We start from the raw sequence: 23,312 nt of genomic DNA, 5'->3' as shown, positions 1-23,312 counted from the left end.
GACCAACAATTTTTGCAAATGTATACTCTCTTGAACCCAACAAAACATGTTAAATTGTCTGCTCGTTAAAAGAAATCTTTCGGTTACCAGGTCATCCACTCAACATTAGTGAAAATATAGTGAAAATATAGAAAGCATGCATTGGAATACACAGAACAGAGCAGTGCTGTCCAGCAGCATGACCGCTTCACCTATAAATGTGTTTCTTGAAAATGATCATGTCACAATTTTGAAGTATACCTTCACAACATTCTAGAATTGTGTATATTAGGGATATAAAATATATAACCAAACATTTGGTGATGCCAAACTCAAAAAACTCAGTATGGTTCTTCTTTTAAATTTCGATAAAGGCAGCAGGTAAACATCATCCCCACGAGCTGAAAGAGAGAGACATTATAGGAACTTGTTAATACCACACTGCACACAAAACCAACCATTGTACACAGAAGCTGTTGCAGCTGCTGGTGTTTTGCACCAGCAGCTGCAACAGTGAGTCACATCAGGAACTGTTTCACTCAGTGGTTTATAGGGCTTTACCTGGAGAAATGCAATCCCTATAGCCACTGCACCAAGAATATGCAACTGACTCAGGATGAAGTCCTCTAATTTCATGATGCAACCTCCCTGAGAGCACAAGAAAGGGGAAGAAATTAACACACTGTTATAATCCAAAGGTTATCCACAGCCAAACGGATAGCCATACCTACCTCTACCTTGTAGATGTTGGAGGGATGGTCCCTTTGGCCACAGTAGTCAGTGGGGGTTTTGCAGCAGCTGTCAGGAACCAGCCTTTTGTTCTCCACTGCCTGGATCCACACACTGGCTGACCAGTCTGAGGAGTTCTTACTGCCACAACACTTAAACTGAGACGTAATTGGCAGCACAGGGTGGAACAGGATAGAAAAACATGAGGATGGTTAGGGATACAGTTATGACTGAACTTAAAATGAGTTCAACACTGATTATGTTCACATGCAACCAAATGGGGCTAATTTACTCTCATTCCAAATTAATTGACTGCGTAAAAACACCTCAACCAAAGTAATCTAACATTCCCCAGTCAAACTGAAACTTTAGAGCCAGTGTGCTTTTCTCAGGCGTATAAGCAATAAAGCTAATGTTGTTATACTCCTTTTCAGTCAGGTCGGATGGATACTCGTGTGATCATGAACACATCCCACTTCCATACCTCCTGCTGAAGCTTGTCCACAGCCTGCGTGATGCTCTCCTCCCCCGGCTGCTGGTATTTCTGCTGCATGGTCTCCCTCAGGTTCTGTCTGAGCTCCTCATCCAGCTGTGGGACAGGAAGGAGCAGGACTTGAGTGACTGCTTTCTGAGAAGAATTTGTCACCTGCACTGATGTGAGTTTCTTCTGGACACCCCCCCCCCCCCCCCCCCTTTTCATAAATATAGCCCATGGTCAAGTTTCTTTCCTCCCTTGTAACATTCCACTGTACCTGTCCAATGCTCACATAGCTCAGAGTATATGAGAGCTTAGATCCTCTGACCCCCACACCCTGTCTGACATGAGCATTCTTTAAATATTTTTGTAAAATAAAAAGAAAATAGTAGTGTTGCTTGAGTGAAATCTAACCATCTTATACCAGCCTGTTCGAGAAACAGTTTGATATAAAAATGGAAACGGGTGACAACAGATTACCTGGTAGCAGAAAGGGAAACACTGGAGCAAGAAGAGGGGGAAGAAAGAGAGGTGAGTGAGAAGGATGGAAAAACGGACAAATGAAGAGCATGCACATATATGCACGCAGAGAAAATTTCACAATAGTGTACAGCGACTGTGCCATTCCCTTGTTTTTGGGTAATACGAAAAATGTAAATAGAGACCATGGAGAAAAAGGAAAGGGGTTTGAAATCACATTACGGACAATTTACAGTATTAGTATAAAATACAAGCAGAGAGAAAGACCAAGCCAGATTAGTATTTGGTGGGGTGAGATAAAAAAAAAAAAAAGAAAAGAAAGAAAACAGTGGCTCTGAGCAAAAAAATATGAAGAAGTGCAATCAGGTGGTTTGGTGGTAAAAGAGTTTTAGCTTCCAATGTTTATGTTGAGAAATGGCATTATGGGACTGATATCTGCCACTGCACCTCAGTCATAACTCAATTTCAGTAAATTCAAAAGCTTTACCTCTTGGTAGTTGATGTAGGCCAGCACACCAGCAACGACTTCCAGCAGGAAAATACAGAACAACAAGATAAAATACTGTAGTGGAGAGAGAGACAGAAAATTTGGTAGAACACAGTGTTACGGTTATGACATTCATAATAAGCATTAAAATCGGTGCAGTTATGCTGATTTAAAAAGCCAAAAGAAACGTTATGCTCCAGATAATGCATGACTAAATTGTAAGAAGGAAGCTATTCATTACAAAGATCATGGGGAATCTGAAAATAGAAATAACGTCACAGAGCTTGTGCAGTTTTGCTTCTATTTTATATTCTCTCACTCCGTCTGTCTGTCTGTCTGTCTGTCTCTCTCACACACTCTAAAGTCCAAGCACCCGCCTGTGATGCCCTTCATTCCTCTGGCATGAGCCACGCTCTAAATCTAAACTCTTAAAGATACACTCTGCATTACTTTGTCTGTTATATCTGACATGAGCTTCACTGTATACATGCAGACCAGACAGGTCACCCAGGATGAACTTTTAATACACCTAAACTCAAACAAGGTTGTGTGTATATAAACAGAAACTCTTATCACTGAATTTGCCTTTTCCTTTTTTTCTGATTCCCTATAATGAAATGATGGGTTAATGCTTGGGTTTTATTTAAATATACAAGTATAATGATCTGTATAATCATTATACTAGACAATAGATAGTTATCTCATATTTGCTGTTACTGTCTTGTAGTAGTAAATAACACAGCCATAATAAAACATTCAATTATAATGTGACGGGGCGGTGTGTGTGTTACTTTGAGTGACCCTCTTACCACAATCAAAAGGCTCTTCATCTCCTTCAGAGTGGCACAGCACCCAATTATCCCCGTCACTACCACAATGGCCCCGGCGGCTATCAGGATGTACGCCGAGGCTGAGTAGTAGCCGGAGTTGAGCAAACTGATGTACTCGCTCTTCTCCACCACAGTCCACACTCCCACCGCCAGCACGGCCCCACCTGCCAGCTGACAGAACGCAGCGTTATCAGCTCAATTCAAACCACATGGTCGTATCAAGAATGCACCACATAATTTAAACCGGCTCTGTGTAGCTCCTCGCCCCACTAAAAACGCAGCAGTGATGGAAAAGAGACACTGATTCATTCCTTATTCCTCGCCTGTAGGCCTCAAGAGACTTGCGGCTAAGTTTGTTTTTCATTGCGTTTATCTAGAAGCAGATAAATCACACTTAGTTTCTGAGTACACACTGTGTGGGCATGCACAGAGCAAGACTAGGATTGATTCTGTCCACACTTAAGGCCTAAAGTTAAGAAAATAAAAGATGTATCTATAGATGTAGGCCTAGATCTGTCTCTGGGTATGTAGCATTTATTTTCCCTCCTTACCTCCAGCATAACCATATTAACAGACTGTGTCTTTTATTGTTTTTCACTGTGCATAAACTAAATGGTACTGTAAAATTTGTAGAGATAGTATAGAACATACTAATACAGCTTCTAATTGTACATAAGGAATGCGATGGTTATTCAGGGTAAAACATAAAGGCAGGGATACTGTAAATTTTGTCAGCTGTTGCTGTTGTCATAAATCAAAAATCACCCTGTATATCTGTTGATCATTAATGGGACTCAGTGGAGCCCTGCAATGAAATGGAAATGGGGGATTTTGTTGCCTTCAGTTCAGTGGAAATCCTTGTTGTCAACTTACCCAGAAAAGAACGTTAAAAATAAAAAGGAGATATTTCAGACAAACTGTCCCGCACGTGTTTGTTTTTTCACGCCGTGCTTCCATTCTGAAAAGAAAAATGTACATGTGTTACATTGTAAGTTGAAGTACAGATTTGCATCAACAAGTACAGAAGAAGAAAGAAAAAAAAAATCACTGAATACAGTACTACCAAAAATGTGTCTGGAGAAGATTAAATGCTGAACCTCCCGCTAGAGAATGAACACAAGATGCTCTCACAGCAGGCCATATCTTCCAACGCTGCTCTCATACTATAGCTAAGATTATGATCGCATGACTTCCTGCCTCTATACTTGCATGACACTAAGTTAAGCCTATCACTGCTGTATCTGATTGAGACTGGTGAAGTAAGTTATTCCTCTGCACTATGAAGCTTGGTTAGAAAATAGGACTATCCTCTTTCAGTCTGAAACGCTCTAGTTCTGCTTGTGTGGTGTGAAAAGCTGATTATGGAACTGAACTCTAACATACACACCTACGTTAGAGCTTCTCTGACAAAATATTTAATCTTCTTTAAGGTTTTAAATGTATTACTGCTAAGGGACATAAAACGTAGCCCATAACAAGAAAATTTGGTGCATTCCAAAACATGCAAAAAGTTAGCAGAACACAGTGCGACGAAGAGAGACTATACTGATGAAATAAAATACGTTGTGGGGAAAACTACTTAACAACTTGTCTCACATGCCAACTAGCAGACAGATATATATGTCTCCCATCCCAGTAACTTAACCTGGTCTCCTTACACCCTGAAACTCAACGACATACTGTTGGATTTCTCCTCTTATTTTATGACTTAGTCACAGTCTAATTGTTTTTTCCTAAACTTTTGAACTTTCTTCAGCCACTGTCAAGTTATGACTCTCAGCATCATGAGAGATGGTGGTGTTACATTTCAGGTACCAGTGAACATCTCTTTTTGGGGAATTAACAGACAAAGTAAGGGTATGAAGGATAATAGAATCATATCAAATAAAACATTAAATACACTAAACACATAAAAGATATAATGCTGTTTTCCAGCCATTAGAAAAAGCACTCAATGTGTGAATGTGATTGTCGAGAAAAACAAAATCTCCTAATGAACTCATATTCAGAGTTATTTTTAAACCATTGTGTCATGGAAACATTCCTCTCCCTCTCCCCCCGTGACTAAAATACTCCTACCTGATCTTGGGACGGTGGGCCGTGAAGGATGCAGATTATTGGGGTAACGTCTTCCAAGCTCCCACTAACCCCTGTCTCTGTGTGCTGCTCTCTTTGAAGGTTAAGAGCGACAGGGAAAGTTCTCAGTTGACACTCAGACCCAAGCCTACTACCCAAGCGTCTGAGCGTCTGTCCTCTTTTGGAGTGGGTCAGCTTGCCACACCACGGCCTATTAAAAGTGCATGGCTGCCACCAGCTGGCTCCTCATGCACATGACTTATGTTGACACTGCCAAAAACAATGACGTTGCTAAGGAGGAATGGTTCAGCACATTTTTAAAAGACTGATGAAGTCAGAACAATTACCAAAAATATCCTTTATTGGATCAATTAACAATATACAAAACAACATAGGCAAACATTAAACATACAGTCCAGTAAACTTGTTCATAAAAGAATGGCACTTTGTTTCTAAAGATGAAGATAGAGTAGGTGTGACCCTGCCTTTGATACCATGCCCTTGTTGGTGTAGGATTCACCTGTGACTCCCCTTCACCATTCCCTATAAATCCCTCCAACTGTCCCAACAAAGAAAACAAAATTCCACTGAACCGTGACAAAGACATCTGGGAATGTTTTGTGAGTCTTTTGAAAAGACAGTCCATTACTGTCTATCTACAGCAGCTTGTTTTGGTAGTATCCTCGGTCAGTAAAAGTGAGTCTTCACATTGTCGATCATGTTGGGCAGCTAACATCCTGAGATAAGAAGAAAACTATAATATCATCACTGTCCAGGAGAAACCTTGTATATCAATAAATCTTTAAATAAAATGTTTCATATTGCCATTAACACCACTGCATTTTTCATTTCATTTTATTTTTTATTTTTATCAATTGCCTTGCTTATTGTCAGGTTTATGAAAAAAATAATATGAGAGACAATGTTGGCTACAGTGAAAAATTAAGAGAAATGAAGAGTATAATAACAAAATGCCAACACTGCAGATCCAAATATTCTGTGGGATATGGATGATATGAGTGACATATAGTGTAAAGAAGTGCAACATATATGATGCCATACCCAGCCAGCTGAGTCATCAGCTCCTCCATGTTATGTCCCGTCTTGGCACTACACTCGTAGAACACAGCCTGGTGCTGCTGTAGGAAACAGTGAGTAAAAAAACACATTTATTCCCAGCAAAAATGGTTCCTTTCTCAGCAGTGACATTATGAGCAAATCACTTGGTTTGAATATTCAAATGCCCCCCCTCACCTCTGCTAGCCTCTGCCCCTCCTTTGTTGACACTTTTCTGCTGTGACCGTCTGCCAGGTCCAGCTTGTTCCCCAGCAGCATTAGCACCGTCCCTTCACACTTATTCTCCTGGGACAGACTTACGACAGGTTAGACTACGTACATTCTCGTCAATGTGTTAGGGTTTGAAAACTGAAGAAAATATACTCCCCAACTGTGTAGAATGCTGCTGTAGTGTCTATAAAAGCATCAGAAAACAAGAGGAACTTGAGCTGCCTAATGTCCCACCATAATCACCATGATATATTAAATATAACCAGTTATACCAACGAGTCCATTAAGCTAATAATGCTAATAATTAACACATATTTCTATGTCAGCATACTTTAAGGAGTTACAGTACAGTTACAGTAGTTTCAAGAAATAATAATTAATATGCATATTTATGCAGCAAGATGGTCCAAAATCTAATCAGATCATCTACTGTATAGGGGGAACCTGTGGTGTAAATATGAAGTTTCTATCATGTATTGCTCTTGAGTTATTGTGTTCACAAGAATGTGTCTACACACACACACAGATTGCTATTGTTCAGATGCCATAAGTGCCTAAGTGCCTAGTGCATTTTATTGCCCACAACCTGCGTGTGTATTCAAAATGGGACAAATTGCTTTGCATGTTTGCATGTCAAACCATCTGTGGACATCTCCACCCGCTCACCTGCACAGCGTCCATCCATCCTCTCACAGCGGTGAAGGAGGGGGAGTGAGTGACGTCATACATGGTGAGGATGCCATCAGCCTTACGGTAGTACTGCTGGGTGATGCTGCGAAATCTGACGGGAATAAGTGAGAACACAGAAGGATAAGAAACAAATAATACCCATAAAAAGCAAAAATCGGGGAGTAGGAATGACGATACTCTTTCAAGATGGACAGAAACTTCATAACTCAGGATGTGTGGTATATGTAAAGGCAAAAAGCAGATTGCTATTGAACATGGGAGTAAGTTGTGTCATGTCCAACCTCTCCTGTCCTGCGGTGTCCCACAGCTGCAGGACAATGGTGGTGGAGCCCAGAGTCACAGTCTTCATTTGGTAATCTATACCTAGAAGCAACAGAGCCCACTGGACATTTATCATACTTTACTTAGATGCCTGGAAAAGCATATTAATTAGCATGATTAAGTTCACTGGGGCGTGATCATAACAAGAGAAGGGCTTACCAACAGTAGCAGTCATTGTACCGGAGAAGTGTCCGGAGCAGAAGTGCTGGATGAAGGAGCTCTTACCCACTCCTGAGTTACCCAGGAAAACCACCTTGAACACTCGCTGAGGACTGACAATTCTGCTCTAAAATTCAGGTATAGGGGTTAAACTTTACATTTCATTTAAATTTAACGTGTTTTCTTTTCCTTTGCTTGTTAGGATTGAGACCATTTTTGCCTGAGACAAGATTGAATTTATGTAAATCTGTGCTCCATCATGGTACAAATGAACTCAGATCAATATCTGCATCATTCTCACCCTCGCTAACTGCAGCAACTGATTGTGTTATGAAATTGATATATAGTTTTATGAAGTGTGTGTATTTGTATTTGTAGATTCAGCATTTGCCCTACCTGAATTTGAGTCTGTTCAACATTTTCACACCTGACTCTACTTGACGATTGGCGTCTCTTGGATGAATTTGACATCTCTTCTGTGTCCTGCTCCAACTCAATGGACGAGCTCAGCTGTCTTCAGAATCAATGAATACACAACATTAGTTTGTTTCCTCTAGGGCAACCCTCCACATAATTGCAAAGACCATATATACAAATGTAACATCAAATGTAATTGGTCATACAAACCTTTTCAATGGCTTGTCTTGCAGTAAGTAGTTACCTATGACTGACCCTTTCTTCTGCAAAGTCTTTCTGACATTAGGACTCTAAAAGGTTTTGTGGAGAGTGAGGCAGAAGAAATGAGTAGCATTAAGATCTTTGTAGTCTTCAACATATGGATGTGCTATGATCAGATTTCATGGAACATAAATTGATATTAATATCCTCTTCTGTAATAATACTAATTGTTTCAAGCATGTTAAAATGATTTATTTTACATGTATGAAAAAAAGAACTCAGTCCAATGGCGACATTTATTCTGTTGCAAAATTGTTTATCATAAATCATTGATCAACAATACACAAAAATTGTAATGTAAGAAAAATTACAAGAAATAAACAGGTGTTCATTGTGTTATAATCATTACAGTTTCCTTGAATTAATATTATGTGTTCTTTGTCAATTCTTTGTTCAGAAACCTAAAAAACTTGATCAACAGAGACTCAAATCCAAAAATCAGCCATGATATACAGTATATCTACACTAGACAGCTTTCTTACAAAATAATATTTGATAAGTATGCCATATTTATCAGTTTTCTCAAGGCAAGAGTATGGGATGGTCAGGGAGATCTGGTGAGAGATTCTAGATTAGCACTCCTTCTTTGAGAAGTGTGATAAATAAAGGCCATTATATTTGTTACAATACTGACACACTAACGTTCAACTATATAAATAACACTATGTATCACTAATCAACATATAACACTCTTTCCTTTAAGTTGACACAGGACAGAATGAATGTCTTTTCAACAAAATTGTTCTGACCACATCTACTGAAAACAGTAAAGCTTACACAGAAAACTCCAAAACTGTGGCAAAGACATCATCACAATTTCAAACAATAACCAAACAATAAGAGCTGCCCATATAAATAATCATTGTCCAGATGATGGAAGAAAGCACGAAGCCATTCGAAGACTTAGCTTAGCGTGGATAAATCTGCTGTGTCCATGGGGTACCAGGGTCTCCATAGAGGTAATAAGTTAACGGCAGAGGAGAAAGGACAGTGTGTCTATGACTAACCCTCTTCTGAGACTGGTGGGCGTCTTTCTCATCTCGCAGCCTTTTGTTCATATCCCTGAGATGGAAAGAAAGACAGCATCATTTAGAACCACCACCACACTGGACTGCATGTGTAGAGTGGCCAGTGGTGAATGAATAAAGACATATAGAGAATAATGCATGCTGGAATTACTTTCCTTGCTTTTCAGGTACAATGTTTTGATCCAGAAAGTCATTTTAGGGGATTTTCTTTCCTTTGAGCTAATAAAGATTTTTGAAGTTTTGAAATAAAGCTGAAAGCATATGAACCCTCTGTAGATCTACTGTATAGACTTACCTCAACAGCTCCAGCTGTCTCAACAGACTATCCTTCTCTTTCTGTATGTTCCTAGACACCTTCATCACGTTTCTAAAGTGAGGAAAACATAAAACTCTTAATTTCCATCACACCACAGGGAGGGGTAGTGTCTGCAGTAACACGTTTCTGATGTAATCGGTGTGATAATCAGCCATCTATCTCTCTCTTTATCCACTTACCTATGTCTGGCCATTTGTTCCTGGGCGGTGTTGAGCTGAATGAGGTTGAGCTGGCCCAAGGCGGTCTGCAGCTGCTCCCTGCTGCTCTCTAGCTGCTCCTGTAACTGCAGGTTGAGGCTCTGCAGCTGCTGGTTCTGCTCCTTGATGTCTGTCTGCTCACAGCTCAGCAGCTGGATTCTGCTCTCCAGCTTGGTACAAAGATAGGTCCTTTTGATTCATTCACTGAACGATGGGACTATTCAAAAATAACACGAATGCCATCTGGGTGCCTACCTCTCTCTGTTTTGTCAGTGAACTCTCCAGCTCTTGCTCCTGCATCTTCAGCTCCTCCTGCAGTTGTTGCCCTCTGTCCCATTGTCTAATACTGTCCTTGATTTCACAACAATCACATGAAATGTCATTTTTATCAGAACTATTCTAAAATAGCACAAAGTTTGGATTAGATATTTTATCTCTACCTGAGCCAGCCATTTATCTCTCTCCTCTGTGACTTGGTTTTCCATTTCTTCATATATCGATCGAACGACCTGATCATGTTCACTCTCCCGTCTGAAACAAAATAAAACAAAGTAGAGTCAAACAAGTAAACTTAACACAATCTGAACTCACAGTTAGACCCACAGGTCAGAAGCTATATGAATGTGTATTGTGTTCCACATGCAGAAGACAAGGGGAGGAGGACAAGTTGGTAGGAACCTGCGCAGAGCCTGTTCCAGACTGTCTCTCTCTCTGAGAGAGTCCTGCAGATGGGACACAGCGTGGACCAGGACATCCTCCAGGACGCTCACCAGCTCTGGTCTGTCTCTCTGGAGCTCGCACCAAAGAGAACAGAGCTCCCACTGACTACAGCACCGCACAGCACAGCACAACACAACAAAACACGTCACGACACGACAAAACACAACACAACACAACGCAACTGATAAATTGACTGAGGATCTTCCCCTAACAGTACCACAACATCCACTCACAGCAGAAAAAGGGAACTGATCATGAATGATATAAACACTTTCAATTTCAACAAGCATCTTCATTGTGACCTGCAGTAAGTAAAGTTCCTTAAAAGAAAAAAGAAAGTTTGCTCAAGTAATTCTTTTAAACACAGTTTGTTCCTCTGATATACATACAAAGCATTTCATTGTATCAAAGTGGAATAGGAATTAGGCTATATTAATTTATATGACAGTATAAAAGTAAAATAGCATAAAAATGTAATTTGACAAAGCAATCTACCCTTTTTTCAACTGGGTTACACTGCTCAGAGGCAAAAATACGTGGAACATTTCATCTTTATATCATAATCTGCTGAGACCTTCAAAGTGTAGTAGGGGGTTTGCAGAATTTTTTATCATAACATCTATTTTCTAGTTTTGTGTCTTTCTGACAGTGGTGTATGATATATATATATATATATATATATATATATATATATATATATATATATATATATATAGATATATATATATCTATATATATATATATGATATATTAACAAAACCCATGTATGTACAAAACTCATGTAGCATGCATTTATTTTTATTTATCTTTTTCTCTATTTATTTAACATTTTTCTAACATGTCCCAACAACACTTCACTATCCTTCAGCTACTAGTGAATATGCAAAAATTGCAATAACAATTGTGACACATGGACGTTTTTTTTCTACTTTTGAAAATGTAAAAGGAAAACATTGTAAGTTGCTCTAGATAAAAGCGTCAGCTAAATGCCTAAAATGTAAAATCTCAGTGGTTCAATTATAAATATTATTAAACTTTAAGAAAATATAGCCACCATTCTGCCATTATGTAAACATACAGTTGGTACGCTTTTGGTGAGTTTGCTCTGTCAAATTCTACTGCAGAAGTCAATGGGGAAATTTTAGAAGCAACTGTACAGTCTGTCTGGATGCACCTAATAGCAATGATCTTGTGACAGTAGTCTTACTCTTTGAAGAGTTTGTCAGCGCCTAGCTCCATCAGTATGTTTACAAATCTGATTGCGGCAGGGTCCTGGGTCCAGTCTACCTGGTCCTTATCCTCCTCTGCCTCGTCTGGACTCTGCTCTGTGGTCTCCTCCAGCCCCACCAGCCCCCCTGCACCGCAGACACAGAGGCACACGGAGAGATTGGACAAGAGGTATTTGTGAATGAATAGTAGCATGTCTCCATGGAAGTCTGTGTGAACAAAAGTCTCAAATCATTAGCAAACATAGGATATCATGGCATAACTCAACAAAGGCCTACACTCACCAAGTCCTGTGTTAAACTCAACAGGAGTAAGGAATCCATTACTCTCTCGGTCAAGACTCTCAAACACTGTCTCCAACTGTTCAGGGGACAGAGGCAACTCCCCTTGTAGTCTCTGACCAGAAGAAGATCAGTAAGATGGAAAGTTAAAGACTTCATAATTAATCTAAATTGTGTTATTCTTCCACAGTAGCTGCTCACCTGCATATCCCGCTTTGTGATGAATCCCTTGCCCTCTTTGTCACACAGCACAAACAGCTCCCTGGCCTTGCCCATGGTTTCTGGCTGCAGGGATCCCGGCGTTGCCTCCCTGGTGCCGGGTGAAGCCGGCAGGCCGCGTCCTCGCCCCGGCCTGGGGCTCCCAGCCGGGACGCCCCTCTGTCTGGGGCTCACTGGTAGCGCCTCACCACTGCCTTGCCCCACCAACACTTCACCATCGTTCAGCCACTTAGACATTACTGTAAAGAGGCAGACAGATATGGGCGGGGAGTTGAGGTATAGGTGTATGTCATTTAATATTGGTTATGTACCTGTTGACACTGGCTAACCTCTTAGTTTGTCATTTGGTGTCATGTTTCATACACTTCACCTGCTGCAATTATCTGGAAGTCATGTGAAGTCTCTTAATATTTAATGGCTGTTCATTTTAAGTTAGTTATTGCTGGAGAATACATCACATAGCCTGCGCAGCAATGTTTGTAGCGCCATCAAACTCTGAGACATTCACTCTCCATTTCTTGATGAACTGGAATCAGTTGAGAGACACTCATACTACATATATTGTGGGAAGCTAGGCCTACAGGTCCTCCCTTGTCAAACATGAAGTGCCGAACAAACTGAGCTGTGACTGTACACACTATCTACAGCTGCTGCGATCAGGTGTTTGACACGTCAAGACCCCTTGAGATTGTACAACTTGTTTGAGGAATACAAATGAATATTAGTTTACTTCAACAACTAGTAGAACAATGCATGTTTATGGGGAAAATACTTTTGAAATTTACTTTTGTCCAAATCCAAATATTTCTGAATGTCTTAGGCTAAATGTAACATATAGCTTAGCCAAAATCTCTTCACTTTTGGGAACTATTTGTCCTACGGATTTAGATGGGAACAACTTCAATAAATTGCTTTGCTGCCAACGGTGTCCTTGACTCTGCTCCAGGATGTAGAAGGTAAAAAAACAGGATGGTGTCATGTGAGGAGAGTTATTGTGTACTGGGAGGGGAGGGCAGATAGCCAGGGGAAAGGAGATGCAAATAAAACATTTGCAATTGTTTGCATTGACAAAACTATTATAATTGCAAACAAGTTTACTCTAAGAACTATGGGCCAAATAAGCCCCTGTATCTCCATGGACCATAATTCAGTGATTTATGATAAATACAGGCACCTTGGTCAAAACACAACATGTCTTTTAAATTAGGAGGCATTTCTGTAGTTACACACAGGAAGAACATGTCAGCACAGATTCTCCCATAAAAGCTTTAATTTCAATAAATCATATCAAATGTTTCAAAAAATATGCAAAAGATTTTGGGTTTTCAAAGCGCATGCTATTAGCACACAATGTTGTGGATTGAAATTTGGCTCATGACTCGTTGCCATGACTTGTTGCATGACATATTCTCCCTCTCTCGACATAAACTTAATACTGATAATAGTAGGCTACAGCATGCTGGTGATGATCTATGAAACATTCACTTTATTCTAACACAAGAGATAGGCTAAGAGTCCAGATAAGGGAATTGTATAAACATTTGTACGTGTTAAAGATTTTCTATGTCAAACCAGACTCCCAGATAGCCAGCAGCCACACCAAAGGTCAAATAAACTTACACACCTATTTAGCAAGATCGGTGCGTGGTGCAAGGTGGAGTTGCTCTCGCAGAAAGGGAAAGTGGTCTCTTGTAATAGTGACAGAATTAACACTAGATTAGACTTAATATTTGAACATGGTTGGGAGCAATGTAGTTGAGGAAACCAGATCCGACAGAATGAAGCAGTGTACTCTGCCATACATGTATTATTGAAGGAGAACAGAAACCCGCACATTCACAACACTGTCATTCAATTGACACTTTTACAGAGCAAACAAAAGGTCGACGTCTGCGTTGTCTCATAATATCTAAATAACTCGCATAACTAGATCTAATGTCAGTTCTCCGAAGTTGTAGAAACTTTTAGTTTACTCACCTACAGCGTACTGGACGCAGGTGTCCACTACCTTTGATCAGCTCACTTTAATTCAACCAAGTAGGCTACCGACTCCCGCCACTCGGTGGCAGTGTGGAGTGTGTTATTGTTTATTTACCGTAAAGTTTAGTATAGTACGCGATTCGAAGTCGTACACAATTCTTTTCCATTTTCTTTTTATTTTCACAGGGCGGCTACTTTCAGTTACATTTAGGAATTGTCAGGGTCCGAGCAACTAAAACATTTACAATGTAAAGTAGCTCATAAATCCAGCAAAACATATTTTTTAGGAAGACGCCGAAGACCTGTGAGCCTGTTATTAGCTGTTTTACGGGAAGTAGTACCGTTACCATGGAACTTACGGAAATGCAAAAGTTACTGCCAGCCGCTCTCGAAGCCCAGTAGTCAACGTTATTTGCGGATAAAATCGGGGATACATGCAACTTCTTGGCTCCAGGTAAATTAAGTTTTTATTATTATACACATTTTCTCGCTACGAAGGCGCTGGCTAAATGTTATTTTGTAAAGCTACCCACACTAGAGTCAGTAGAATCAGCTAATGTTGAGGTTAACGTTAGCAAACGTGGTTGGCCATCAGTGAATTCCTCGAAGTTGCAAATCTGTGACTGTGTCGGTGCCAGCAACGTGATTAGTAGTGGAAAACGAACGTGAAAGCTCAGCCAGTACAATGTCTGTCTCCAAGTTTATCCGCACGGCTGAATACGTAGTCGCAGGTTAGATTAGCTAGATGCGTAAAGAAAGTGTGCAGCAGCAGCAACAACAACAACAACAACAGTGATAGTGGTGTCTGTTTTAGTGAAATTAATCTGTAATCCCCTCCTTGACCTTTCCATGCCTGCCCCTGTAACAGCCTCAACCCACTGACGTTACATGTTTACAGCTAGCTTGCTAACACACACATCAACTCCTTATGTGCAGAATCGAAAAGGAGATAGTGACACAGACTAAAGACATGAGATACTGCTGTGAGTGCGCCTCAGACTTGAAAACTACATTGTTTTTTTCTTTCTAATAATATAATTAATGCATCTGTTGTTTATTGATAACAACTCTTTTTTTTTCCTTACAGGAAATACCGCAGATGAGGAGGCATTCCAGATAGATGTCAACATGGAAAGACCAAGCAAATCTCATCTGATATCCAGGCAGGAATCCCTACAGTCATTACCAAGATACTCTTTTCCTGAGAACAAACAGCACGTTTCCTAACAGAGGCACTAACCAGAGTGGAGAATAGCTGTGACGGACAGAAAGTTATGGAAAGTTACCCTCCAACTTCACATGTGCAGACGGACAGGTTGTGACTGTCTCCAGACTTCCACACAGTGTGGGTTTGCACTGAAATGTGTAGGGGGTGAATACACATTAAACAAACTTGTATCACTATCAAATACCTGCACTGGTTCAAGTGTAAAAAAAAAATAGCCAGAGGGAGAGACTGTGAAGTTGTTTGCAGGTGTCGGTGGGTACAGGACCAGCCTCTGAAGATGCTCCAGACTGGAAACTACTCACTGGTGCTGTTGATCCAGTTAACGCTGCTGGCTTATGACCTCTTCGTCAACTCCTTCAGTGAACTCCTGAGGGGCGCGCCTGCCATCCAGCTGGTGCTCTTCATGTAAGTCACTGAACTCTTGGGTTGTGTTTAATACACTGCTTTATGCCTTGCTGCACCTTTCCCATTTGGGACAGATAGTCTTTTGATTTGAACTTAATATGTTAATATGTTTAGGGAGTAAGACTGCAAATAGCAGCAACTGATAAGTAATCAAGTAATCCTCTAATGTAATAACACAGCTACCTTACCAAACATTGAAAGTATGTCTCTTCAGTGACTAAAAAATCTGAAGACTCACTTTTTTAGAGGCAAGTACTGGAACAAGCATGCCTATTTTTGAAGTGTATTTATCATCCTTGAAGTTGTAAATGGCAAAGTAGCTTGCATTTTTGCTCTCTTAATAACTGAAAATGATCAACGCTGTCCCCTGTGTAGCCTACCTTTTCTCAAATTTATATAATGCATTTGTAGTGCCTCGGCCTCTCTTAACATTTAATTTCAGTTTTTAAATTCATTGAGCACCATATATATCCCATTACTTTGTCAAATGTACATTCAAGAAAGGTACCAAGGCAACACTTCTTTGTGACAGATTATTAAAATGCCTTTATTTACTAGCTAGTACAGTTTGGACCCGTTAAAAAATCAGAGACTCTGCCTGATGAAGGTGCGTTAGCTGAAACATGTTGCATTTTTAACTGTTCCAAAATGGACTAGCCAGTGATTCAAATATTAATATTTTATCAAAAAAGAAGAGTTGCCTTGGTACCTTCCTTGAATATAAGAAAAGGGAAAGTTGGCATTGAGTGTTTTTTTCCCAACCAAAGAGCACCTTCATTTTTGTGAGTACCTATTGGAGCGCTTTTCTTTTTTTCTTTACTCTGTGAAATATCTTTGTTGGAAAAATTATAGCTACTCGTCTTACACTCTCCGATGTGGTCATGTGTGTTTGTGTGTGCACTTGACTGCATGGCTCAGTGGTTCTCAACGTGGGGTCCAGGGACCACCAGGGGTCCTTGAGGGAGTTACAAGAACTTCACATAATTAGAGAATGTAGAAGAATGACTGTTTTGATCATAGTTTCACTGTTATCTCTCTACCTACAATACAGTCATGGAATTCTGGACAAAATCATATCTAACAATAAAAATATTCTCAGATATGGTTTGAGAGACAAAATCTCATCAAATGGAGGTCCGTGGCCCTAATGTGTAGTAAATTGGGGGTCCTTGATGTGAAAAAGGTTTAGAATCAATGCTCTAATGCATACACCACATACTCGCAATACATTGGGTTCAAGTCTGGCTCATGACCTACAGCTAATTTCACCTCCTCTCTTTCCTATCATCTAAAAATTGTGTCTCCAGCATCCAGGACATTGCCATCTTGTTCAACGTGATCATCATCCTGTTGATGATGTTCAACACCTACGTGTTCCAGGTTGGACTGGTGTCGCTGCTGCTGGAGCAATTTAGGGCTCTGCTGATGTCCTCCGCCCTCTACCTGACGCTCAGCATCTGCCTCCACTGCTGGCTGTTGGTATGTCAGTCACAACACGCAGGACAGCTGCATACTACCACTGTGAAAGTGTTGATTGGTGAAATCAACACCACCATCCATATACGTATAAGAAAAAAGTTTGTTATAGCAGAGTTATTAAGTTATAGCAGAGAGTAACTATGGTGCTGACCTGTAGATAAACTGTACCTGATAAGTGTTCATTTATTTTTCTTCTTTCTGTAGAAGCTAAGATGGGTGGAGTCAAACCTTTTCGTATGGACAAATGGCCTTCAAGCCCTTTTTGTTTTCCAGAGAACAGGTAAACTGGTTGATTAAGGCTACGTTTACATTTTTCACCATAGCTGATTATTTATTTTTCTGTATTCTGTCATGATCTGGTCGTTAAATGACTGCATTTGTGTGCGCAGCGGCAGTGTTGTATTACTACTTCTACAAACGCACAGCGGAGTATCTGGGAGACCCGAGGCTCTATGAGGACTCTGTCTGGTTGCGGGACGCCTTTACCAGAGCTCGTCAGTGAAGACGGGACAGAGGGAGGGAGGGACAGTTTTGAGACGGACTCTACAGGGATCTGCCAAGAAAAGTCCTTTGGACAAAAAGACAAAGGGCGTCATCAACAACTATTCTAAAATTGGACTCCAGGGAAAAAAAAATATTTTAACTTCTATTTTACTGATCTAGTTGGACACTCATCACTCTATTAAGCATGTATAATAATGCACTCTGATGCATCCCGCTATGGGATAGAGAACATGAAGAGAAGCCTCAAGCAGTTGTTGCAGCTGTCTACTGGCTCTGTGTAGCCAAGCAGGCTGATGGCATGTGTAGTATTGTTTTAGTCAGGATGGAGTCTGTTCATCTATGTGGCCTTTGTAAATCAATTTAAAGTGGAAGTTTGAATCCAACATGTTGACAGTGGGTCAAAGGTTCAGGGAAGAACAGTTTACAGGGAAGAGGCAGGTATTACTTCCCATGGATTGTAATGTTTGTGTTTTTTAATCTACTTTAATACATTGGAATATGATGTATTCATAGTTTTAAATGTTTCTTAGATATTTTTGTTACTCTGAAGAGGAGGAAATATGCTTGTTTACCTTGCCTTATGTATGGCTAGTATGTGCCGTTTACATGGTTAATGTTATTTTAATACGCCAATTTTGATTCCATGTGCATCCAACTCTTTATATTTCAGTGGGTATCTTTGAGTGGGGATCCCACTGTTTTTTATCAAATAAATAATCCATCAGTAATCCTGATCTCATTCTTCATCATTAGGGTAGTCAGTATTAACCTGGAGACGAGGCGAGGCAGACTGCTCTATTTTAAACCCAAAGATTAACCTGGGATTAAGGTTTTAGGCACCACGAGTAAAACACTCACCATAAATAGTTTCCAGTGTGCCTGAAATAACCTTCTATTTTCACCAGCCTGCAGGATAAGGTGCTGCACACTTCAGCTCTGCTCCCTCTACAATTACTGATCAAACTTCCATACAGCTAATATTACAATCCATGAGAGAAATGGTCGCAGCAAATTAGGCTCAAACCCGGAAAGACACTACACCAGAAGTTTTACAAATTCCTCTTTACTGGTGAAAAGAAACCCCAGTCCACATGATCCCAAAATATTGTCAGTGCAGTCCAATCCAATCCAAAATCCAGTTCCTGTTGGCTGTTGCGTGTGATGTCATCTGTTCCACTGGAATGTTCGTCTTTTACGTTGTTTACATAGTCAACCTGAAACTGGAAAAAACAAAGGGGAGTGGGAACAAAATCTAAATAGCTATTTATGAATGTCACAATTACAAAACTGTTTCAGTAATTGTGAAAATAATTATTAGATCATCATAGTTTCAGATTTTAGACATACCTTCATACATAAATGCCAACCCAGAGTAGTAAGAAGAGCACACCGAAGCCCATGAAGAGTGAAGCCACCAGGGAGATCAGCAGCTCCTTGTACACATCCCTGGTGTATTTTGTCGAAGTCACCTCATAGCTGACAGAAAGTTAAGGGCTAGTTCATACTTGCCAAATCAATCATCAATGCCAAAATCTGTTTTTCAATACTCAGCATGATGCCTCATGCTTCACTTCTGCTTACTGTGCACTAGTCCATTCTTAGTGTCAGTGTACCACAATATATCATCTGTGCCTATATAGTAGAATTTAATGACACCCTACAATCACGCAAGCTGTTTGGAGAATGGAGATTCCCATGATGCAGAGAATTTTGCTTGGGGATAAATCACATATCACATTTTTATTGTATTATTACTTAAACGCTGCGTTGATTTTGGGTTTCCACATTGTAGAGCCATTGATGGCCAGCCACACCATGGTTGCAAACATCAGCCAACTTCTGCCATCACTCTAAAATTAAACTGAATAAACACTGTGTTTAATAAAACAACTGATGCCCTAGCTACGACGTCTATGGCTGACAATCTTTAGCAAACTAAAAGCCAGAGTGTTCCTGATCGATAGTGATGCACGTTCTACTACTCGTACTTTTCATATCATGGAATTTAAAAAGGAATAAGACTACATTGGGCGGCACCGTCACCTCACAACAAGAAGGTCCTGGGTTCGAATCTCACCCCTTTCTGTGTGGAGTTTGCATGTTCACCCCTTGTTTGTGTGGGTTTCCTCTCACACTCCAAAGTCATGCAAGTCAGGTGGATTGGAGATGCTAAATTACCCATAGGTGTGAATGTGAGTCTATCTGTCTGTCTGTGTGTTTGCTCTGTGATAAACTGGCAACCTGTACAAGGTGTTTCCCTGCCTTCCACCCAGTGCATGCTGGGAAAGGCTCCAGTCCCCCCCGTGACCCTGAATAGGAATAAGCAAGTATGGAAAATGAATCAGATTATCGAATCTATAAACCTGTTTCCAAAGAAGACCGATCATCATATATTTTGCTGTAGGTGTGGTATTAGTCCCCCTGTGTGATGTCCCAAGGTGGCTCTGGTTCTAGCCACTTGCCCCGTGTTGTCAGCTTAAACTCTCGTGGTTCTACCGATTGTGATTTTCTTTTCTACGGGTTTATGGTTTGATTCGCTTGCTCCATTATTTACTGCATGCACTGTAATGTGGAGCAAGGAGTGTACAGTCACAGCATCTGAAAGGATACACAAAGAACCAGGCAGTGAAGAACATCCCGATAGCCAGCAGGACCACAGTGAGGTGGGGGAACACAGCCGGGTTCACCGGGCTGGTGTATCTGGTCATGGCCTCGAGTTCCTGCAAGCAGAGGAAAGGGAGAGGGAAGGTGCAAGCAGGTTAGAAACATATGCAATGTATTATGGAGACAAGTTGTGTCCAAGACTAGCATTTAGATTAACTGCCTGCTGTAACGCACTGAATCCAAGTAAGCTAGCTAACGGCTAAGTTAGCTTTTAGCGAGTGTTTCTCTATTCATATTCGTGCAAATCACCAGGTTTGGTTTTGATGTAGAGCCGTTATCAGCGACTTTGATGATGCAGGGGAAGCTAATCCAGCTAACGTTAGTCTCCGTAACTTGGCCACACAAACAACAAATTCGCAAAGACAAGAAATGGTTTTACTAAGGAAATGGAGAATATGCGTTTACAAGCAAACAGCATGTGATCATATATTCGATTTTAAGCTTTATAAACAAGATATAATTCAGTCACTGTACCATTTTGTAATGAAGTGATGCTCCTGCTCCTATCGGTCCAAGAGGAAAAGGCCACGTACTGACTATTCCTTCCTGGTTTTGACGTGACGTTCATGTGACGTCCTGAAGCGATAATAAATAATTGGCTGCCATCTAGTGGACGAAATGAGCAACTTGTTTTCAGCTCTTTGAACTGAACAATCAGACAATCAAACACAATCTGAATTGAATCACAATTTTATTTACTGCATGCATTCATATTATTACAGCATATTCTTGACAAAAGACTGAAAATGTAATGATCACGTGGGCTAATTAAAAAACAGTCAGGCAGGGAAGACAATGGTGAGGGAGGACATGAGTAAGAATAACTAGTGGTAGTGATATTAAAATACTCAATGAATCTTAGTGTTTGGGTTGGCTTTTTCCACTTGATAAATAGTTGTATAACCAAAATGTTGAAATGCTTAGAAAAATGTGTGTCTCTGTGTGTGTGTGTGTGTGTGTGTGTGTGTGTGTGTGTGTGTGTGTGTGTGTGTGTGTTTTCTAATATAATGATACAATTACATGCCTATTAATCATTTCTGATTGAAACTGAAATGGGCTCCATAACAAAAAAGTTAACATATCATTGATAATACAACAAAAAAAATATGAACTATAAAAACAATATGATAAAACACATCAGATAAAAAGGAGCATTGGTTGTTACAAAATGAAGCTATACAGTTACATTTAATGCAGTTCTACCAGAGTATTTGAAACCAGTTGGACGCACTGGATAGAGCAAAAGCAGTTCATATATACAGTGCAAAAAGTGCTACGATGGTTTCATTATGCTAGCTGGTGCATTATAAATAAGCTAAAACAGTACACTGTACCCATTAAAGTCATAATAATCATATTTAAAGTATTGTACAGTGTTTTCAAATTCCATAAAATTAATTTGGCTGAGGGACGTTTTTTTCCAATTTAATTTTGATTCATGTTTGAGATTCACTATCATGGTTTTCCATTCTGAATGCAGACATCAACACCGTGTATGGAGTGGCAATTCAAAATAGACTTCAAAAGGCATTAAATGAAACATATTAAATATTGCATGGTGTTTGGGAGAAAGCCTATAACACTCAGTAAACAACAACAAAATATAATAATTGAAAAGAATAGGCTACATTACATAGCTCAGATATTGTTATATTAATCAAAGGTGTTATCACTCACACTCTTATTTGTGTAGGCACAAGTAAAATAGTTAAAAACATCCAGAGAAATACAGGAAACAATCCAGTGTATAATATCCGTTATTCTCTCTGGAGTGTGCATGACTAAATGCAACTCTCTCTCAGCTTTGTGATCAAGTCATAAAAATGGATTTCCCACAGTCGAAGCAGCGTTTGAGTTGCCTCTGCGCTGAGATACATCATTTAGAGAAATGATTGGCCATGCACCTGAAATGATATGCCATTTGCCATACCAGCATCCCATCCAGTTAACAAAATACAGTTTAAGCTATTCCAGTGTTCTTGAAATATTGTCAGTGTTGGATATAGCAACTCCACTATCAGATGCCAAGAGCTTTCAGTGTTTCTACACTTCTGTGCGTTGTTTCCAGTAATTTGCTTCCATATCCAGTCTTATCACGTGCCATCCAGTGAATCTGCTACTGAAATGATTAAGATTCAGGGCTCTTCAAAAGTACCTTTGTTTAGGAGTGATGCCGAGGGTTTTTCTGTTCTAGTACGCATGCTTATAGCCATTTTATCTAACAATTTGATGTTCCATTTGATGTAGCGACCGAGATACAAATACACATTATTTTCTCCTCTGTACAGTGTATAGTCAGATGCCTTATAAGGAGACAGTGAGTAATTTAGTCTAGCAGACTGCAGTGGCCTGGAACACAATGTACTACTGTAGAGGTCCAGGATTTGCCAGTGTGCACTACTGAGGTATATTTTGAATGCGGGTAGGCAACCATTCACTGAGGCCTTCAGCAGAAGCCAATGATCTTCTCTCCAGTGTATAAAGCAATTGAAAAGTGTTTCTCGTTTTCAGTTGATACTGGTTTCAATGTACATACAGATTGGCAGGATAACAGAACGAAACAAAAACATGCGAAGTATCATCTACAGTATCTTCCTGGCCCGCACCTCTTTTGGAAACTTGAACTTCATTCTACTAGAAAGGTGATTATGGCTTGTGTTAGGTATGGAAGACATTGTGATCAGTAATAAAGTGAGCTATAAAGTCATGGATGTTACTTGTGTGCAATAGCAGTTAATAGTGACACAATACAGTTGTCATTCACAATGACTTTCAACTGACGCCCTGCAAAGCGAGACTGACTGACAGAGATACAAAATGAATAGAACTTGAACACAGTATTTCAAAGGCCGGTGACCACAGCAAAAAGAGAT

General features: G+C 40.0%; 4 protein-coding genes across 11 annotated transcripts; 1 reads left to right on the top strand and 3 right to left on the bottom strand.

Annotated features, from left to right (window-relative positions):
- Positions 1–47: 47 nt before the first annotated feature.
- On the bottom strand, positions 48–5,196 carry cd151 (CD151 molecule). The gene is made up of 8 exons (XM_071896516.2): positions 5,060–5,196; positions 3,854–3,938; positions 2,960–3,151; positions 2,151–2,225; positions 1,193–1,297; positions 711–866; positions 541–627; positions 48–380 (listed from the first exon to the last, which is right to left on the bottom strand). Exons 2-8 carry the CDS (start codon positions 3,935–3,937, stop codon positions 321–323), a joined length of 759 nt encoding a protein of 252 aa, XP_071752617.1. The 5' UTR covers position 3,938; positions 5,060–5,196; the 3' UTR covers positions 48–320.
- Positions 5,197–5,457: 261 nt separating this feature from the next.
- cracr2b (calcium release activated channel regulator 2B) lies at positions 5,458–14,181 on the bottom strand. Of its 7 annotated transcripts, none has more exons than XM_071896536.2 (18): positions 14,161–14,181; positions 12,162–12,418; positions 11,964–12,075; positions 11,660–11,807; positions 10,411–10,557; positions 10,173–10,263; positions 9,988–10,083; positions 9,715–9,902; positions 9,515–9,586; positions 9,199–9,253; positions 8,141–8,220; positions 7,910–8,027; positions 7,514–7,640; positions 7,315–7,396; positions 7,010–7,124; positions 6,311–6,418; positions 6,119–6,195; positions 5,458–5,793 (listed from the first exon to the last, which is right to left on the bottom strand). In XM_071896536.2, the coding sequence occupies exons 2-18, from the start codon at positions 12,414–12,416 to the stop codon at positions 5,709–5,711; spliced, it is 1,956 nt and encodes a 651-aa protein (XP_071752637.2). In that variant the 5' UTR covers positions 12,417–12,418; positions 14,161–14,181; the 3' UTR covers positions 5,458–5,708. The 7 variants fall into 7 exon arrangements, 6 of the variants coding, with proteins under 6 accessions (XP_071752637.2, XP_071752636.2, XP_078139349.1 ...); XM_071896535.2 differs by having other exon boundaries at positions 14,157–14,172; XM_078283223.1 differs by having other exon boundaries at positions 6,119–6,192; positions 14,157–14,172.
- Positions 14,182–14,524: 343 nt separating this feature from the next.
- tmem138 (transmembrane protein 138) lies at positions 14,525–18,453 on the top strand. Of its 2 annotated transcripts, none has more exons than XM_078283220.1 (5): positions 14,525–14,613; positions 15,247–15,792; positions 17,100–17,271; positions 17,476–17,551; positions 17,661–18,453. In XM_078283220.1, exons 2-5 carry the CDS (start codon positions 15,665–15,667, stop codon positions 17,771–17,773), a joined length of 489 nt encoding a protein of 162 aa, XP_078139346.1. In that variant the 5' UTR covers positions 14,525–14,613; positions 15,247–15,664; the 3' UTR covers positions 17,774–18,453. The 2 variants fall into 2 exon arrangements, with proteins under 2 accessions (XP_078139346.1, XP_078139347.1); XM_078283221.1 differs by lacking the exon at positions 14,525–14,613 and adding an exon at positions 15,122–15,142.
- A 366-nt stretch (positions 18,454–18,819) lies between these two features.
- On the bottom strand, positions 18,820–21,002 carry tmem258 (transmembrane protein 258). Its single transcript, XM_078283222.1, has 4 exons — positions 20,914–21,002; positions 20,386–20,495; positions 19,123–19,251; positions 18,820–18,995 (listed from the first exon to the last, which is right to left on the bottom strand). The coding sequence occupies exons 1-3, from the start codon at positions 20,914–20,916 to the stop codon at positions 19,125–19,127; spliced, it is 240 nt and encodes a 79-aa protein (XP_078139348.1). The 5' UTR covers positions 20,917–21,002; the 3' UTR covers positions 18,820–18,995; positions 19,123–19,124.
- Between the last annotated feature and the right edge of the window lie 2,310 nt (positions 21,003–23,312).

The sequence above is a fragment of the Centroberyx gerrardi genome, chromosome 4 (assembly GCF_048128805.1).
Source record: "Centroberyx gerrardi isolate f3 chromosome 4, fCenGer3.hap1.cur.20231027, whole genome shotgun sequence".
Lineage (NCBI taxonomy): Eukaryota > Metazoa > Chordata > Actinopteri > Beryciformes > Berycidae > Centroberyx > Centroberyx gerrardi.
Note: the sequence above shows the minus strand (reverse complement) of the source record. Positions and strands in the feature narration are given on the sequence as shown.

What these genes read in the sequence shown, in the direction of transcription:
- cracr2b (XM_071896536.2), bottom strand. Translation starts at nt 12,416, where the DNA reads ATGTCTAAGTGGCTGAACGATGGTGAAGTGTTGGTGGGGCAAGGCAGT. An exon ending in GAGATAAATGGCTGGCTCAG is followed by an intron (nt 10,084 to 10,172) that starts GTAGAGATAAAA and finishes TGTGAAATCAAG; the next exon opens with GACAGTATTAGACAATGGGA. An exon ending in GAACAAATGGCCAGACATAG is followed by an intron (nt 9,587 to 9,714) that starts GTAAGTGGATAA and finishes TCCTCACTTTAG; the next exon opens with AAACGTGATGAAGGTGTCTA.
- cd151 (XM_071896516.2), bottom strand. Translation starts at nt 3,937, where the DNA reads ATGGAAGCACGGCGTGAAAAAACAAACACGTGCGGGACAGTTTGTCTG. An exon ending in CCTACATCAACTACCAAGAG is followed by an intron (nt 1,298 to 2,150) that starts GTAAAGCTTTTG and finishes CCTGTCCCACAG; the next exon opens with CTGGATGAGGAGCTCAGACA. An exon ending in CCAACATCTACAAGGTAGAG is followed by an intron (nt 628 to 710) that starts GTAGGTATGGCT and finishes TTGTGCTCTCAG; the next exon opens with GGAGGTTGCATCATGAAATT.
- tmem258 (XM_078283222.1), bottom strand. An exon ending in TTCACTGCCTGGTTCTTTGT is followed by an intron (nt 19,252 to 20,385) that starts GTATCCTTTCAG and finishes ACTTTCTGTCAG; the next exon opens with CTATGAGGTGACTTCGACAA.
- tmem138 (XM_078283220.1), top strand. Translation starts at nt 15,665, where the DNA reads ATGCTCCAGACTGGAAACTACTCACTGGTGCTGTTGATCCAGTTAACG. An exon ending in ATCCAGCTGGTGCTCTTCAT is followed by an intron (nt 15,793 to 17,099) that starts GTAAGTCACTGA and finishes TTGTGTCTCCAG; the next exon opens with CATCCAGGACATTGCCATCT. An exon ending in TTTTGTTTTCCAGAGAACAG is followed by an intron (nt 17,552 to 17,660) that starts GTAAACTGGTTG and finishes TTGTGTGCGCAG; the next exon opens with CGGCAGTGTTGTATTACTAC.